Raw genomic sequence first — 16,734 nt, 5'->3', positions numbered from 1 at the left:
TTACAAAGGTTAGTGGATGAGTTTGAGAATGTGTGTAAAGGTAGAAAGTTGAAAGTCAACATAGAAAAGAGTAAGGTGATGAGGGTATCAAATGATTTAGATAAAGAAAAATTGGATATCAAATTTGGGAGGAGGAGTATGGAAGAAGTGAATGTTTTCAGATACTTGGGAGTTGACGTGTCGGCGGATGGATTTATGAAGGATGAGGTTAATCATAGAATTGATGAGGGAAAAAAGGTGAGTGGTGCGTTGAGGTATATGTGGAGTCAAAAAACGTTATCTATGGAGGCAAAGAAGGGAATGTATGAAAGTATAGTAGTACCAACACTCTTATATGGATGTGAAGCTTGGGTGGTAAATGCAGCAGCGAGGAGACGGTTGGAGGCAGTGGAGATGTCCTGTCTAAGGGCAATGTGTGGTGTAAATATTATGCAGAAAATTCGGAGTGTGGAAATTAGGAGAAGGTGTGGAGTTAATAAAAGCATTAGTCAGAGGGCAGAAGAGGGGTTGTTGAGGTGGTTTGGTCATTTAGAGAGAATGGATCAAAGTAGAATGACATGGAAAGCATATAAATCTATAGGGGAAGGAAAGAGGGGTAGGGGTCGTCCTCGAAAGGGTTGGAAAGAGGGGGTAAAGGAGGTTTTGTGGGTTAGGGGCTTGGACTTCCAGCAAGCATGCATGAGCGTGTTAGATAGGAGTGAATGGAGACGAATGATACTTGGGACCTGACGATCTGTTGGAGTGTGAGCAGGGTAATATTTAGTGAAGGGATTCAGGGAAACCGGTTGCTTTCATATAGTCGGACTTGAGTCCTGGAAATGGGAAGTACAATGCCTGCACTTTAAAGGAGGGGTTTGGGATATTGGCAGTTTGGAGGGATATGTTGTGTATCTCTATACGTATATGCTTCTAAACTGTTGTATTCTGAGCACCTCTGCAAAAGCAGTGATAATGTGTGAGTGTGGTGAAAGTGTTGAATGATGATGAAAGTATTTTCTTTTTGGGGATTTTCTTTCTTTTTTTTGGGTCACCCTGCCTCGGTGGGAGACGGCCGACTTGTTGAAAAAAAAAAAAAATATATATATATATATATATATATATATATATATATATATATATATATATATATATTATATATATATATATATATAGTATATATATATACAGTGGACCCCCGCATAGCGACTTTAATCCGTGCAAGAGGGCTGATTGTTATGCGAAATGTTCGGTATGCGAATGAATTTTCCCCATAAGAAATAATGGAAATCAAATTAATCCGTGCAAGACACCCAAAAGTATGAAAAAAATTTTACCACATGAAATATACATTTTCCTACACACAAAGAGAAGGATACATGCACAGTAGTAGAGTAGTACATGCACAATATATATTGTGCATGTACTACTCTACTAAATGAAGAATAAATGACACTTACCTTTATTGAAGATGCAGCAATGACTGATGAGACACTGTGTCCTGGGAGTGCCTTTTCCTCCTGAGTACTGTAGGTCCTGTTTGGCATTTTCTTCCAGAATAGGCCTTATCACACTGTGTATGCCACTACGATTCTTAAATCTCTCAAACCAACCTTTGCTGGCTTTAAATTCACCAATATGAGCACTAGTTCCAGGCATTTTTCCCTGTTCACCTGGGTGTTAGTCGACTGGTGTGGGTTGCATCCTGGGAGACAAGATTAAGGATCCCAATGGAAATAAGTTAGACAGTCTTCGATGACACTGACGTTTTTGGGTTATCCTGGGTGGCAAATCCTCTGGGGTTAATTGTTTCTTGGTATTCTCAATAAGCCACACCAACAACGGTGCTACAGCAGCAGCAGCAGCTGATGGTGGTACAGCAGCAGCAGCAGCTGTACCACCAATAGTAGCGATGGTTGATTGGGGTTTATTATACAACCTGGCCAGCTCGGAGACACGCACTCCACTTTCATACTTATCAGTGATCTTTTTCTTCATCTCTATAGTAATTCTCACCCTTATTGCTGTAGGGTTGGCACTAGAAGCTTTCTTGGGGACCATGGTCACTTATTTTCCAGAAAAAATCACCAAAAACACTGTAATAATACGAAATGTTCCGATTGTATGCTTGGATGTTACCGCGGAGGCTGGCTGGTAAACAATGCCACCGGCGGAACATATGAGCGTGGCTCAGGCCGCACATTGGACGCGTCTCGGACGAAGAGCGGTGAGCGGGTTTTTGGGCGGTATGCGAGGCAAAACTTTTGCAAAAAAAGCGAGCGGTATGCGGATTGTACGGTATGCGATGCGTGCGGTATGCGGGGGTCCACTGTATATACAGTGGACCCCCGCATAATGGACGCCTTGCATAGCGGACAATCCGCATAGCGGACGCTTTGATCGCTAAAATTTTGCCCCGCATAGCGCCCAAAAACCCGCTCAGCGGCCTTCGTCCGAGACGCGTCCAATGTGCGGCCTGAGCCACGCTCACATGTTCTGCGGGTGGCATTGTTTACCAGCCAGCCTCCGCGGTAACATCCAAGCATACAATCGGAACATTTTGTATTATTACAGTGTTTTTGGTGATTTTTTTCTGGAAAATAAGTGACCATGGGCCCCAAGAAAGCTTCTAGTGCCAACCCTACAGCAATAAGGGTGAGAATTACTATGGAGATGAAGAAAAAGATCATTGATAAGTATGAAAGTGGAGTGCGTGTCTCCGAGCTGGCCAGGTTGTATAATAAACCCCAATCAACCATCGCTACTATTGGTGGTACAGCTGCTGCTGCTGCTGTATCACCGTCAGCTGCTGCTGCACTGTCAGCTGCTGCTGCTGTACCACCGTCAGCTGCTCCTGCTGCTGTAGTACCGTCTGCTGCTGCTGTAGCATCATCTGCTGCTGCTGTAGCATCGTCTGCTGCTGCTGTAGCATCGTCTGTTGCTGCTGTAGCATCGTCTGTTGCTGCTGTACCACCGTCAGCTGCTGCTGCTGCTGTAGCATCGTCTGCTGCTGCTGCTGCTGTAGCATCGTCTGCTGCTGCTGTAACATCGTCAGTTGCTGCTGTAGCATCGTCTGCTGCTGCTGTAGCATCGTCTGTTGCTGCTGTAGCATCGTCTGCTGCTGCTGCTGCTGTAGCATCGTCTGCTGCTGCTGTAACATCGTCAGCTGCTGCTGCTGCTGCTGTAGCACCGTTGTTGGTGTGGCTTATTGAGAATACCAAGAAACAATTAACCCCAGAGGATTTGCCACCCAGGATAGCCCAAAAAAGTCAGTGTCATCGAAGACTGTCTAACTTATTTCCATTGGGGTCCTTAATCTTGTCTCCCAGGATGCAACCCACACCAGTCGACTAACACCCAGGTGAACAGGGAAAATGCCTGGAACTAGTGCTCATATTGGTGAATTTAGAGCCAGCAAAGGTTGGTTTGAGAGATATAAGAATCGTAGTGACATACACAGTGTGATAAGGCCTGTTCTGGAAGAAAATACCAAACAGGACCTACAGTACTCAGGAGGAAAAGGCACTCCCAGGACACAGTGTCTCATCAGTCATTGCTGCATCTTCAATAAAGGTAAGTGTCATTTATTCTTCATTTAGTAGAGTAGTACATGCACAATATATATTGTGCATGTACTACTCTACTATTGTGCATGTATCCTTCTCTTTGTGTGTAGGAAAATGTATATTTCATGTGGTAAAATTTTTTTTTTCAAACTTTTGGGTGTCTTGCACGGATTAATTTGATTTCCATTATTTCTTATTGGGAAAATTCATTCACATAGCGAACATTTCGCATAACAGCCAGCCCTCTTGCACGGATTAAGGTCGCTATGCGGGGGTCCACTGTATATATATATATATATATATATATATATAGTATATATATATATATATATATATATATATATATAATATATATATATATATATATATATATATATATATATATATATACATGTATATATATATATATATATATATATATATATATATATATATATATATATATATATATATATATATATATACAGTGGACCCCAGTTAATGAACTTTTTTTTTTTTTCATTCCAGAAGTATGTTCAGGTGCCAGTACTGACCGAATTTTTTCCCATAAGGAATATTGTGAAGTAGATTAGTCCATTTCAGACCCTCAAACATACACGTACAAACGCACTTACATAAATACACTTACATAATTGGTCGCATTTGGAGGTGATCGTTAAGCGGGGGTCCACTGTATACTATATACAGTGGACCCTCGACTTACGATATTAATTCATTCCAGAAGGCTGTTCGGGTGCCGTTACCGAATGAATTTGCTCCCATAAGGAATGTTGTAAATGAGATTCGTCCGTTTCAGACCCCCAAAAATACACTTACAGAAGCACTTACAAAAATACACTTACAGAAGCACTTACAAAAATACACTTACATGTGGCCTGAACTGCCGCAAGTGTGCCAGTGTTTACAAGCCAGCCAGTGTGCACGCATCTAAGGATACATTTGGTACATTCCATTTTATCCATATTATCACTGTTTTTGGTGCTTATTTCTGCAAAATAAGTCACCATGGGCCCCAAGAAAGCTTCCAGTGCCATCCCTGTGATAAAAAGGGTGAGAATTAGTATGGAAATTAAGAAAGATTTTGAAGGGTTTGGGGCTAACCCTGAGAAGCCTATGCCAGTTGTGGAATTCATTGTGCTTACTTAAAAAATTAAGGAAATGTGTGCACAGTGGGTTGAACTGCAAACCTTTATGGATGAAAATCACCCTAACACAGCTATTGCAAGCCGTACTGGTGACTATTACACTGACAATGTTGTGAACCACTTTAGGAAAGTCATAAAGGAACGAGAGGTACAGGCCTCTATGGACAGACATGTTGTGCGACAGAAGTCCAGTGACTCAAGCTGGTCCTAGTGGCATTAAAAGAAGGGAAGTAACCCCGGAAAAGGACTTACTACCTCAAGTCCTAATGGAGGGGGATTCCCCTTCTAAACAATAGGTTCAACACACTCCCCTCCTCCCATTCCATCAATCATCACCAGATCCTCAGTAAAGGTAAGTGTCAATTATTCTATTGTTACTATTCTATTGTTATTGTTGTTATTGCAATTATTCTATTGCATTAAACTTAATATTTCATGTGGTAAAACTTTTTTTTTTCATACTTTTGGGTGTCTTGCACAGATTAATTTGATTTCCAGTATTTCTTATGGGGAAAACTGATTCGCTTTCCAATAATTTTGGTTTACGATGAGCTCTCAGGAACGGATTAATATCGCGAACCGGGGGTCCACTGTGTATATGTATATGTATATATATAAATATATATATATATATATATATATATATATATATATATATATATATATATATATATATATATTTTTTTTTTTTTTTTTTCAACAAGTGGACCGTCTCCCACAGGCATATATATATATATATATATATATGTATATATATATATATATACAGGGGTACAGTGGACCCCCGCATAGCGACTTTAATCCGTGCAAGAGGGCTGGTTGTTATGCGAAATGTTCGGTATGCGAATGAATTTTCCCCATAAGAAATAATGGAAATCAAATTAATCCGTGCAAGACACCCAAAAGTATGAAAAAAAAATTTTTTTACCACATGAAATGTTAATTTTAATACACACAAACTGAAAAAGGCATTCACAATTACATGACACTTAATTTTATTGAAGATCTGGTGATGATTGATGGGATGGGAGGAGGGGAGAGAGAGTGTTAGTGTTTAGAAGGGGAATCCCCTTCCATTAAGACTTGAGGTGTCGAGTCCTTTTCTGGGGTTACTTCCCTTCTTCTTTTAATGCCACTAGGACCAGCTTCAGAGTCACTGGACTTCTTTCGCACAACATATCTGTCCATAGTGGCCTGTACCTCTCGTTCCTTTATGACTTCCCTAAAGTGTTTCACAACATTCTCAGTGTAATAATCACCAGCACGGCTTGCAATAGCTGTGTGAGGGTGATTTTCATCCATGAAGGTTTGCACTTCAAGCCACTTTGCACAGATTTCCTTAATCTTTGTAGTAGGCAACTTCTTCAGTTTCTCTCTCCCCTCCTCTGAACCAGTTTCCTCAGGTCTGGCCTCTTGCTGTTGAAGTTGATCTATCAGCTCATCAGTGGTTAGTTCTTCATTGTCCTCCTCCACCAACTCTTCCACATCATCCCCACTAACCTCCAACCCTAAGGACTTTCCCAATGCCACAATGGATTCCTCAACTGGCATAATCCTCTCAGGGTTAGCCTCAAACCCTTCAAAATCCCTTTTGTCTACACATTCTGGCCACAGTTTCTTCCAAGCAGAGTTCAAGGTCTTCTTAGTCACTCCCTCCCAAGCCTTACCTATAAGGTTTACACAATTGAGGATATTAAAGTGCTCTCTCCAAAACTCTCTTAGAGTCAGTTGAGTTTCTGAGGTCACTACAAAGCACCTTTCAAACAGAGCTTTTGTGTACAGTTTTTTGAAGTTTGCAATAACCTGCTGGTCCATGGGCTGCAGGAGAGGAGTGGTATTAGGAGGCAAAAACTTCACCTTAATGAATTTCATGTCCCCATAAAGTCGCTCTGCCACGTCTGTAGGATGACCAGGGGCATTGTCTAACACCAGGAGGCACTTAAGTTCTAATTTCTTTTCAGTTAGGTAATCTTTCACATTGGGGGCAAATGCATGGTGTAACCAGTCATAGAAAAAGTCCCTAGTGACCCATGCCTTACTGTTTGCCCTCCACAGCACACACAAATTCTCCTTGAGGACATTCTTTTGCCTGAACGGTCTGGGAGTTTCAGAGTGATACACTAATAAAGGCTTCACTTTGCAATCACCAGTAGCATTGGAACACATGAGAAAAGTAAGCCTGTAAGCTTATGTCCTGGGAGTGCCTTTTCCTCCTGAGTAATGTAGGTGCTGCTTGGCATTTTCTTCCAAAACAGGCCTGTTTCATCACAATTAAACACTTGTTCAGGTTTCAGTCCTTCACTGTCTATGTACTTCTTGAATTCCTGCACATATTTTTCAGCTGCTTTGTGGTCCGAACTGGCAGCCTCACCATGCCTTATCACACTATGTATGCCACTACAATTCTTAAATCTCTCAAACCAACCTTTGCTGGCCTTAAATTCACTCACATCATCACTAGTTGCAGGCATTTTTTTAATTAAATCCTCATGCAACTTCCTAGCCTTTTCGCTTATGATCGCTTGAGAGACGCTATCTCCTGCTAGCTGTTTTTCATTTATCCACACCAATAAGAGTCTCTCAACATCTTCCATCACTTGCGATCTCTGTTTCGAAAACACAGTTAAACCTTTGGCAAGAACAGCTTCCTTGATTGCCTTTCTGTTGCCCACAATAGTAGCGATGGTTGATTTGGGTTTCTTGTACAACCTGACCAGGTCGGCGACACGCACTCCACTTTCATACTTATCAATGATCTCTTTCTTCATCTCTATTGGAATTCTCACCCTTATTGCTGTAGGGTTGGCACTAGAAGCTTTCTTGGGGCCCATGGTCACTTATTTTCCAGATAAAGCACCGAAAACACTGTAATAATACGAAATATTCCGATTGTATGCTTGGATGTTACCGCAGAGGCTGGCTGGTAAACAATGCCACCGGCGGAACATGTGAGGCTGGCTGAGGGCGCACATTGGACGCGTCTCGGACGAAGAGCGGTGAGCGGGTTTTTGGGCGGTATGCGAGGCAAAATTTTTGCGATAAAAGCGAGCGGTATGCGGATTGTACGGTATGCGATGCGTACGGTATGCGGGGGTCCACTGTATTATCAACAAAGTTTCTCATATCAAATACTGCAAGAAGGTCATCGAAGTCCCTCTGTATAAAGTGTTGGTTGAGGTCACCAACAATTATGATATGTTGACAGTTGTGTTGTAGCAGAAGGGAGTCAATATTTTCCATTAGGAAGTTGATGGGGTCTGCATGTTGCCACTGAGGTCTGTACATTGCACATGCTAGTACAGAGGTACTAGTACCTCTGTACCTCTGTATCTCTGTATCTCTGTATCTCTGTATCTCTGTATCTCTGTATCTCTGTATCTCTCTCTCTCTGTATCTCTCTCTCTCTGTATCTCTCTCTGTATCTCTCTCTGTATCTCTCTCTCTCTCTGTATCTCTCTCTCTCTCTGTATCTCTCTCTCTCTCTGTATCTCTCTCTCTCTGTATCTCTCTCTCTCTGTATCTCTCTCTCTCTCTCTCTCTCTCTCTCTCTCTCTCTCTCTCTCTCTCTCTCTCTCTCTCTCTCTCTCTCTCTCTCTCTCTCTCTCTCTGTATCTCTCTCTCTCTGTATCTCTCTCTCTCTGTATCTCTCTCTCTCTCTCTCTCTCTCTCTCTCTCTCCCTTTTTTTTTTTTTTACACTGGGGTTGACAAGGTTAAGGATCCTTAGCTTTATTGACAAGCTATTTACAGGTTAAGGATTCCTAACTTTATTGGCAAGCTATGAGCTTTTACCTACATCAGCTCATTTCCTCTCTCTCTTCCTCTGTATGTATGTACTCACCTATTTGTGGTTGCAGGGGTTGAAACATAGCTCCTGGCCCCACCTCTTCATTGATATCTACTAGGTCCTCTCTCTCCCCTTGCTCTATGAGCTTGATCATACCTTGTCTTAAAAGTATGTATGGTTCCTGCCTCTACTACATCGCTTGCCAGACTATTCCACTTCCTGACCACTCTATAACTGAAGAACTGCTTCCTAACATCCCTGTGACTCATCTGAGTCTTCAACTTCCAAGAGTGACCCTTTGTTTCTGTCCCCTCTCTGGAACATCTTGTCTCTGTCCACCTTGTCTATTCCATGCAGTATTTTGTATGTCATTATCATATCTCCCCTATCCCTCCTGTCCTCCAGTGTCGTTAGGCCGATTTCCCTCAACCTTTCTTCATAGGACATTCCCCTTAGCTCTGGAACTAACCTTGTCACAAACCTTTGCACTTTCTGTAATTTCTTAACGTGCTTGACCTGGTGCGGGTTCCAAACTAGCGCTGCATACTCCAGTATGGGCCTGACGTACACGCTGTACAGTGTCTTAAAAGATTCCTTATTTAGGTATCGGAATGCTAATCTCAGGTTTGCCAGGCACCCATATGCTGCAGCAGTTATCTGGTTGATGTGTGCTTCCGGAGACATGTTCAGTGTTATAATGACGCCAAGATCTTTCTCCTTGAGCAAGGTTTGCAGTCATTGGCCACCTAGTCTATACTCTGTTTGCAGTCTTCTTTGCCCTTCTCCAATCTTCATGACTTTGCATTTGGCAGGGTTGAATTCAAGAAGCCAGTTGCTGGACCACGTGTCCAGCCTGTCCAGGTCTCTTTGAAAGTCTGCCTGATCCTCATCTGATTTAATTCTCCTCATTAACTTCACATCATCTGCAAACAGGGACACCTCTGAGTCTATCCCTTCCATCATGTCAGTCACGTATATCAAAAATAGCACTGGTCCTAGGACTGACCCCTGTGGGACCCTGCTCGTCACAGGTGCCCACTGTGATACCTCATCACGCACCATGACTCATTGTTGCCTCCCTGTCAGGTATTCTCTGATCCATTGAAGTGCCCTTTCCATTATACGTGCCTGATCCTCTAGTTTCTGCACTAATCTCTTGTGAGGAACTGTGTCGAAGGCCTTCTTGCAGTCCAAGAAGATGCAATCAACCCCGTCTCTTACTTTTGTTACTTTATCATAAAACTCCAGGTTTGTGACGCAGGATTTGCCTTCCATGAAACCGTGTGTGTGTGTGTACTCACCTAATTGTGGTTGCAGGGGTTGAGTCAGCTCCTGTGTGTGTGTGTGTTTGTGTCTGTGTGCATGCATGCATGCATATATGTATGTATGTATGTATGTATTCATTTATTTTTTATGTGGAGTATTTATTATATGACTTGTGAAGCATATCAAATTATTTGTAAATACCTTAACTAATAATGTTTTTTCATAGGTTAGAAGAGCCTTGTTTTTATAAAATACTTCTCATTATTAATATAGGTAATTTGACTATGCACCTCACTAATTTTGTCTGTTCTGTTTCCATAGTTCAGCATCTCACAGGGTTCCAATCTTGACATAATGTCAAGATCGTACTCACACCTGTCATCTTATTCAATGGGACTTTCTCCTGCCATGTCACAGTCACTCTCGCACCAGTTAGACATGCTTGGTACAGAGCCAGAGTCCTTCAGATGGGGTGATGGTCAACACTGGGATGAAAGCAATCCACCACTTACTTTAAAAAAGGTAAATGAAAATCTTTTTTCCTCTATGGCCATTAGAGTAAGGCATAAAAAGATTTTTCTAAAAGCTTAAAGGGGTACCATTCCATACAAATGGTATACCTGTTCTGCCAACAGTAGTGAAGAAGATACCTTCTCAGAACAACCTTCCATTGGGACAGGACAAAATTTTGCTCTGTTAAGTTTTATAACTTGATAAAATTCTACATTGAGCAAAACATTATCCCAATCCAAAGCTTGTTCTGCAGGTGTGTCTTCTCTTCATCACAGGTGTTATTAATAAAGACAGAATTAATTCAACACACACAAGACCTGAGGTGAAGGTAATTGTGTGGTCTAGCCTTCTGTGTCCTAAGTGGCTCTTTCAACTACAAAGAACTCCTTCATATGCACATTTGTTTTCAGTTTGCTTTCATGTACACCATTGTATTTGGCTGCCTATCTTTCATAGTAAAGGAGATTTTTGTTTGTTAAGCATTCTGAAATAGAGTGAAAGCTTGATTTAATAAGCTGGTAGGAAGTATTTGTTACAGTTAAATGTCCTTTAAATCTGAATGATGAAAATGTTTTCTGGTTGTAACAATAATGGACAATTTTAGATTTAACAGACTTCATCCATTAAACCTAAATAAATTTACATAGAGGATTGCAGAAAGAGCAAACAATTCTAGATATAACTGATTCTGTCTGTTCTTTTTGGATATTGTCTGGCCACAGATTTTGTCCACTAAACCTTTCATTGTTGTGATCCCCTAAATTAAAAGTTCTGTCAGTGTTGTCATTTTTACAAAACAAATATTATCACCTAAAATGGTAGACTTTTTCTGAAGGTAATGACTCCAAAATGCAAAAAGTTTGGGAATTATGCAGACATGAAGGCAAAAGTTGGGAAGCACTTTACTCAGTTGCAATTTCACTCATTTTGTGGCCTATTTTAGGCTGCTTCCATTCATCAAACTAACCCAATTCCTAGCTTCTTAGCTAATATACCTTCCGATCTAGTGAATGAGCACAAGAACTTTCCCATTCAGTTATCAGCACTTCCCTTTCAAGTGCCTAGAAATTGACAATTTGACCTATTTTACATAAAATTCAGTAAATTAGAATTTAAAATACAGTGGAACCTTGACTTACGAGTTTAATCCATTCCATGACCTAGCTTGTAACTCAATTTACTCATATATCAAATTAATTTTCCTCATTTAAATTAATTGAAAAACCATTTATTCATCCCTGCACTCTGGAGACAAGAAAAAAATACTTGAATATGATGCTATTATCAACTGTACAGCTTATTTATCTATCACAATTCATGTAATATGACATAATAAACAAAATAATTGTCACAGAAACATGATATATACTCTAGAATGAATAAATTTTTTTTTATTAACACGCTGGCCGATTCCCACCAAGGCAGGGTGGCCCAAAAAAGAAAAACTTTCACCATCATTCACTCCATCACTGCCTTGCCAGAAGGGTGCTTTACACTACAGTTATAAAACTGCAACATTAACACCCCTCCTTCAGAGTGCAGGCACTGTACTTCCCATCTCCAGGACTCAAGTCCGGCCTGCCGGTTTCCCTGAATCCCTTCATAAATGTTACTTTGCTCACACTCCAACAGCACGTCAAGTATTAAAAACCATTTGTCTCCATTCACTCCTATCAAACACGCTCATGCATGCCTGCTGGAAGTCCAAGCCCCTTGCACACAAAAACCTCCTTTACCCCCTCCCTCCAACCTTTCCTAGGCCATAATATGGTGGCAGAGGCAGCAGTGGAAGTGTCCACCATTTCCTGTCCCAATTTGACCATAGTATCTTCCCATGCTCTTACTGTAAGAGAAAATGGAGTATTTTTTAGGCTAAAAACTGTTTGTATAGAGTGTGTATGTACTTACACACTTGGAACAGAGATAGTGGGGGAGGTTGAAGGTGGAGGAGGTTGAGGGTGGGCAATGTTGAGGGTGGGGGAGGTTGAGGGTTGGGGATGTTGAGGGTGGGGGGATGTTGAGAGTGGGGGGGATGCTGAGGGTGAGGGATGTTGAGGGTGGGGGATGATGGTGGGGAGGTTGAGGGTGCGGCATGTGATGTATTGCCTGGTTAAGCCCATGGAAATCGTCTTTTTCTTCTCAGAGCTGTTCTTTGCACTTACTTTCTTAGGACCCATGGTTAGAAAGAAGAAAATTAGCCAGATGACTGTAAAAAAAATGTAAACAGGCATGAGAGAACTGCTCCCACAGTGATGTAAACATGTGGACTTCTTACCAGATGTTTTGGCATCATCTGTGCCAGCCAACTAGCAGCAGCATTCTGAATTATTATTACATACATATGTATTATTATTATTATTATTATTATTATTATTATTATTTGTTTAACGCACTGGCCGTATCCCACCGAGGCAGGGTGGCCCAAAAAGAAAAACGAAAGTTTCTCTTTTTAAATTTAGTAATATATACAAGAGAAGGGGATACTAGCCCCTTGCCCCCGGCATTTTAGTCGCCTCTTACAACACACATGACTTACGGAGGAAGAATTCTGTTCCACTTCCCCATGGAGATAAGAGGAAATAAACAAGAACAAGAACTAGAAAGAAAATAGCAGAAAACCCGGAGGGGTGTGTGTACAGGTCTCCCTCAACATTCGCGAGGGTTAGGGGATCAAGAGCCTCGCGAATGTTGACAAATCATGAATGTTTGGTGCCCCAATATATTGTAGGGAAATATAATACAATACTGCTTCCTTAACTTGTTGTACCATGAACAATCATAAAATACATGAAAATGTTGTAAATTGTACTAAATACATACATGTTATGCTTTAATAACACGTATGTTATTAAATACCACTGCCTCCACCAATGCCTCCACCACTTCCTCAACCAATGCGAGTTCCTACTACCCTCCCTCCGACCCCAGAAACTGGCAGCCAGCCCTCCCACCACTGTGTGGTGAGTGTTTTGTTTGTTCATTATTTGCTATTAAACTACAGTATAAATAATGTAAACCCATTCATGACTGCATATTGGAATGGCTATTCGGACAGGTATTGGACGGTGACATCATGTGTTTACTCTTGAACACAGCAAAGAATCAAACATTTCTGCTACTGCTAATAATAACAACAGTAATAATAATAAATAATAATAATAATAATAATAATAATAATAATAATAATAATAATAATAATAATAATAAATACGATAGAATTGAAGAAGGAAATTGCACAAAAATACGAGGGAGTGGTTGACACATCGTCAGTGTGGCTTTGTTTATGCTGAAGTGAGCATTAGTCTCTGCGCTCTTCCAAACATTTCACAACAATTCATTGTGTTTGGTGCTTGTAGATTGAGTGCGACTGGAGTGGTAGAGGCAGTGGTTGAGTCAGTGGTTGAGGAAGCGGTTGAGGCAGTGGGTGAGGCAGCGGTTGAGGCAGCGGTTGAGGCAGTGGTTGAGGCAGTGGTTGAGGCAATGGTAGAGGCAGCAGTTGAGGCAGTGATTGAGGCAGTGGGTGGGAGGGCTGGCTGCCAGTTGCAGGGGTCGGAGGGAGGGTAGTAGGGACTTGCAGTGGTTGAGGAAGTGGTGGAGGCACTGGTGGAGGCAGTGGTATTTAATAACATACATGTTATTAAGCCATAACATGTATGTATTTAGTACAATTTACGACGTTTTCATGTATTTTATGATTGTTCATGGTTCAACAAGTAAGGAAGCAGTATTGTATTATATTTCTCTACAATATATTGGGGCACCAAACATTCGCGATTTTTCAACATTCACGAGGCTCTTGATCCCTTAACCCTTGCGAATGTTGAGGGAGACCTGTACTAACTCCATACCTCTTGCCAACACCTGAGCATTCATTTCTCTTCCTACTCCATCTGTAAATATATTGAACAACCATGGTGACATCATACATCCCTGTCTAGGTCCTACTTTTTCTGGGAAATAATCCCCCTCTCACCTACATATTCTAGCTTGAGCCTCACTATCTTCGTAAAAACTCTTCACCGCTTTCAGTAACCTACATCCTTTTCCATACATTTGCAACATCTGCCACATTCTCTCATACGTTTGCCAAAATTTACTGCATGGCGTATTTGAGGGTGCTATGATTAAGACAAAGATCTATGTAAACGACACTAGCATCTATGACATAGATCTATATGAGAATGAAAGAGTTACATCTGAAATTCATTAAATCTAGGTCTGTTAACCTGTGGTTTTTACCCTAATATTATATACATTACAGTACCTCTTATGCTACTTTTACACTGACTGTATTCATATGCATATTAATCTATTATATTCCTGTTGTAAATAATGTATACAGTTTTGTCATGTATAAAGAAGTTATAATAACTTACAGTAAACCCATGTTCAATGTAAGTCTGCATTGTGCATTAAAGTGTGTTCATTCACGTCCAAAAATAAATAATACTGTACAGTAAACCTTCGATATAATGGACAGATAGGGCAGGATAGTCGGAGTGTCTGCTGAATCAGAATAATATTAATACAGTGGACCCTCAGCTAATGCCTTTAATCCGTTCCAGAGAGCTAGCCTTTAACCCCTAAATGGTCCATACGTATATATGTATTCACTACCTCAGTGGCTCAAATATTTGGAAAAATAAAAAATTCGTTTTTTTTTTAATGAAAATAAAGAGCACATTTTTCTAAGTGTTAAAGGATAAAAAAAAAAATAGGGTCAGTGCTTACAGAGATATGAGGCCGAGAAGTTGGCACCAGATGCTCACTTGACAGCAACATGGAGTCCTGCCACCTGCAGAAATGTTGCCAATATACCTTTTTTTCTGTTTTTCATATTCTTCTGTCAGCATAATTGCTGATCCCTGTGTTGTATAGCATATCAGTATCATCCATGTGCTTTAGATAGGAGATCCCTAGGCCTGTGACTGTTGTGTGACGTCACGGGATGCGCATGTGTACGGTCGTACCTCTGCCTCCCTCTCAGTCAGTGTTTGACACAGGCTAGGACAGGCAGAGGCTGGGCTCCATTTCCCATCATCACATTCTGACAATATATCGTTACCATCCAACAAGTGTGTCTACCTTCAACCCTTGATATCTCCATTTAAGAACCCCTACGATACTTCTTTCTTTCAACACACCGGCCGTATCCCACTGAGGCGGGGTGGCCCAAAAGGAAAAACAAAAGTTTCTCCTTTTACATTTAGTAATATGTACAGGAGAAGGGGTTACTAGCCCCTTGCTCCCGGCATTTTAGTTGCCTCTTACAATGCGCATGGCTTACGGAGGAAGAATTCTGTTCCACTTCCCCATGGAGATAAGGGGAAGTAAACAAGAACAAGAACTAGTAAGAAAATAGAAGAAAACCCAGAGGGGTGTGTGTATATATATGTTTGTACATGTATGTGTAGTGTGACCTAAGTGTAAGTAGAAGTAGCAAGACATTCCTGAAACCTTGCATGTTTATGAGACAGAAAAATGGACACCAGCAATCCTACCATCATGTAAAACAATTACAGGCTTTCGTTTTACACTCACTTGGCAGGACGGTAGTACCTCCCTGGGTGGTTGCTGTCTACCAACCTACTACCTAGAATTTTTCATATTATTTTATATAATTTTTATGTTCTGATAATTACAATTTATAGCAGTTCTTGTCATTTCATAACCAATCTTTGTTCTGACACTAGTATTATGTACTGAAATTGTACTCAAATTGTCACAAACGTATTGCCAGGTGGACATTTACACCTGCCTTGGTCATTTACTATTGTCTTGGAATATATACAAAATATTTATAGGTCCCAGCAATGTTTTGGATATGTGGAAGTATATAATAATAATGAGGAGGAGGAGGAGGAGAAGAAGGAGAAGGAGAAGGAGAAGGAGGAGGAGGAGGAGGAGAAGGAAGAAGAGGAGAAGGAGGAGGAGGAGGAGGAGGAGGAGAAGGAAGAGGAGGAGGAGGAAGAGGAGGGGAGGAAGAAGTGAAGGAAGAGGAGAAGGAAGAGGAGGAGAAGGAGTAGGAGGAGAAAGAGAAGAAGAATACATAAAAATAATAATAGGTAATAATAAGTTTCCTTGAAGCATGAAAAACAAAGTTCACCCCTGACAGTGACATGATAAGAGCTGACGTTTGATGAGTATATGTGAGGGTGCAGTGATAAGACTTGATAAGAAAAGATTAGAGGTGACATTTGATGAACATCGGCCCTCCCTTTTGTTTTCACTGGTACACAAGCATGTCTGTCTGTCTTTTTGTCTGTATGTCAAGCTCCCTGTCTATCCATCTAGCTCTCTATCTCAGAGGGAGCCACAAGACTGCATCATGATGTTTACTCACATCTTCAAGCAGAGTATAGCACTTTGTCTGGATTTTTTGGGTTATCCTAGGTAATTTACACAATGTATACTTGTATTTATGTGTACCTGTGAGACAGAGATAGACAGAGATAGATTGAGAGTTAGACAGAGACAGCAGAG

At 41.0% G+C, this 16,734-nt stretch overlaps 1 protein-coding gene across 4 annotated transcripts in view; it reads left to right on the top strand.

Annotated features, from left to right (window-relative positions):
- Positions 1-16,734, top strand: part of LOC128685674 (rho family-interacting cell polarization regulator 2) — a 535,723-nt gene that overhangs the window by 343,738 nt on the left and 175,251 nt on the right. For all 4 annotated transcript variants that reach the window (XM_070088105.1, XM_070088106.1, XM_070088107.1 and 1 more), the window contains one exon: positions 10,060-10,260. In XM_070088105.1, coding sequence (XP_069944206.1) covers positions 10,060-10,260 — 201 coding nt within the window. The remainder of the gene's footprint in view (positions 1-10,059; positions 10,261-16,734) is intronic.

Source organism: Cherax quadricarinatus, chromosome 23 (genome assembly GCF_038502225.1).
Source record: "Cherax quadricarinatus isolate ZL_2023a chromosome 23, ASM3850222v1, whole genome shotgun sequence".
NCBI lineage: Eukaryota > Metazoa > Arthropoda > Malacostraca > Decapoda > Parastacidae > Cherax > Cherax quadricarinatus.
The sequence above is the reverse complement of the archived record's forward strand: the minus strand, read 5'-3'. Positions and strand labels throughout refer to the sequence as shown.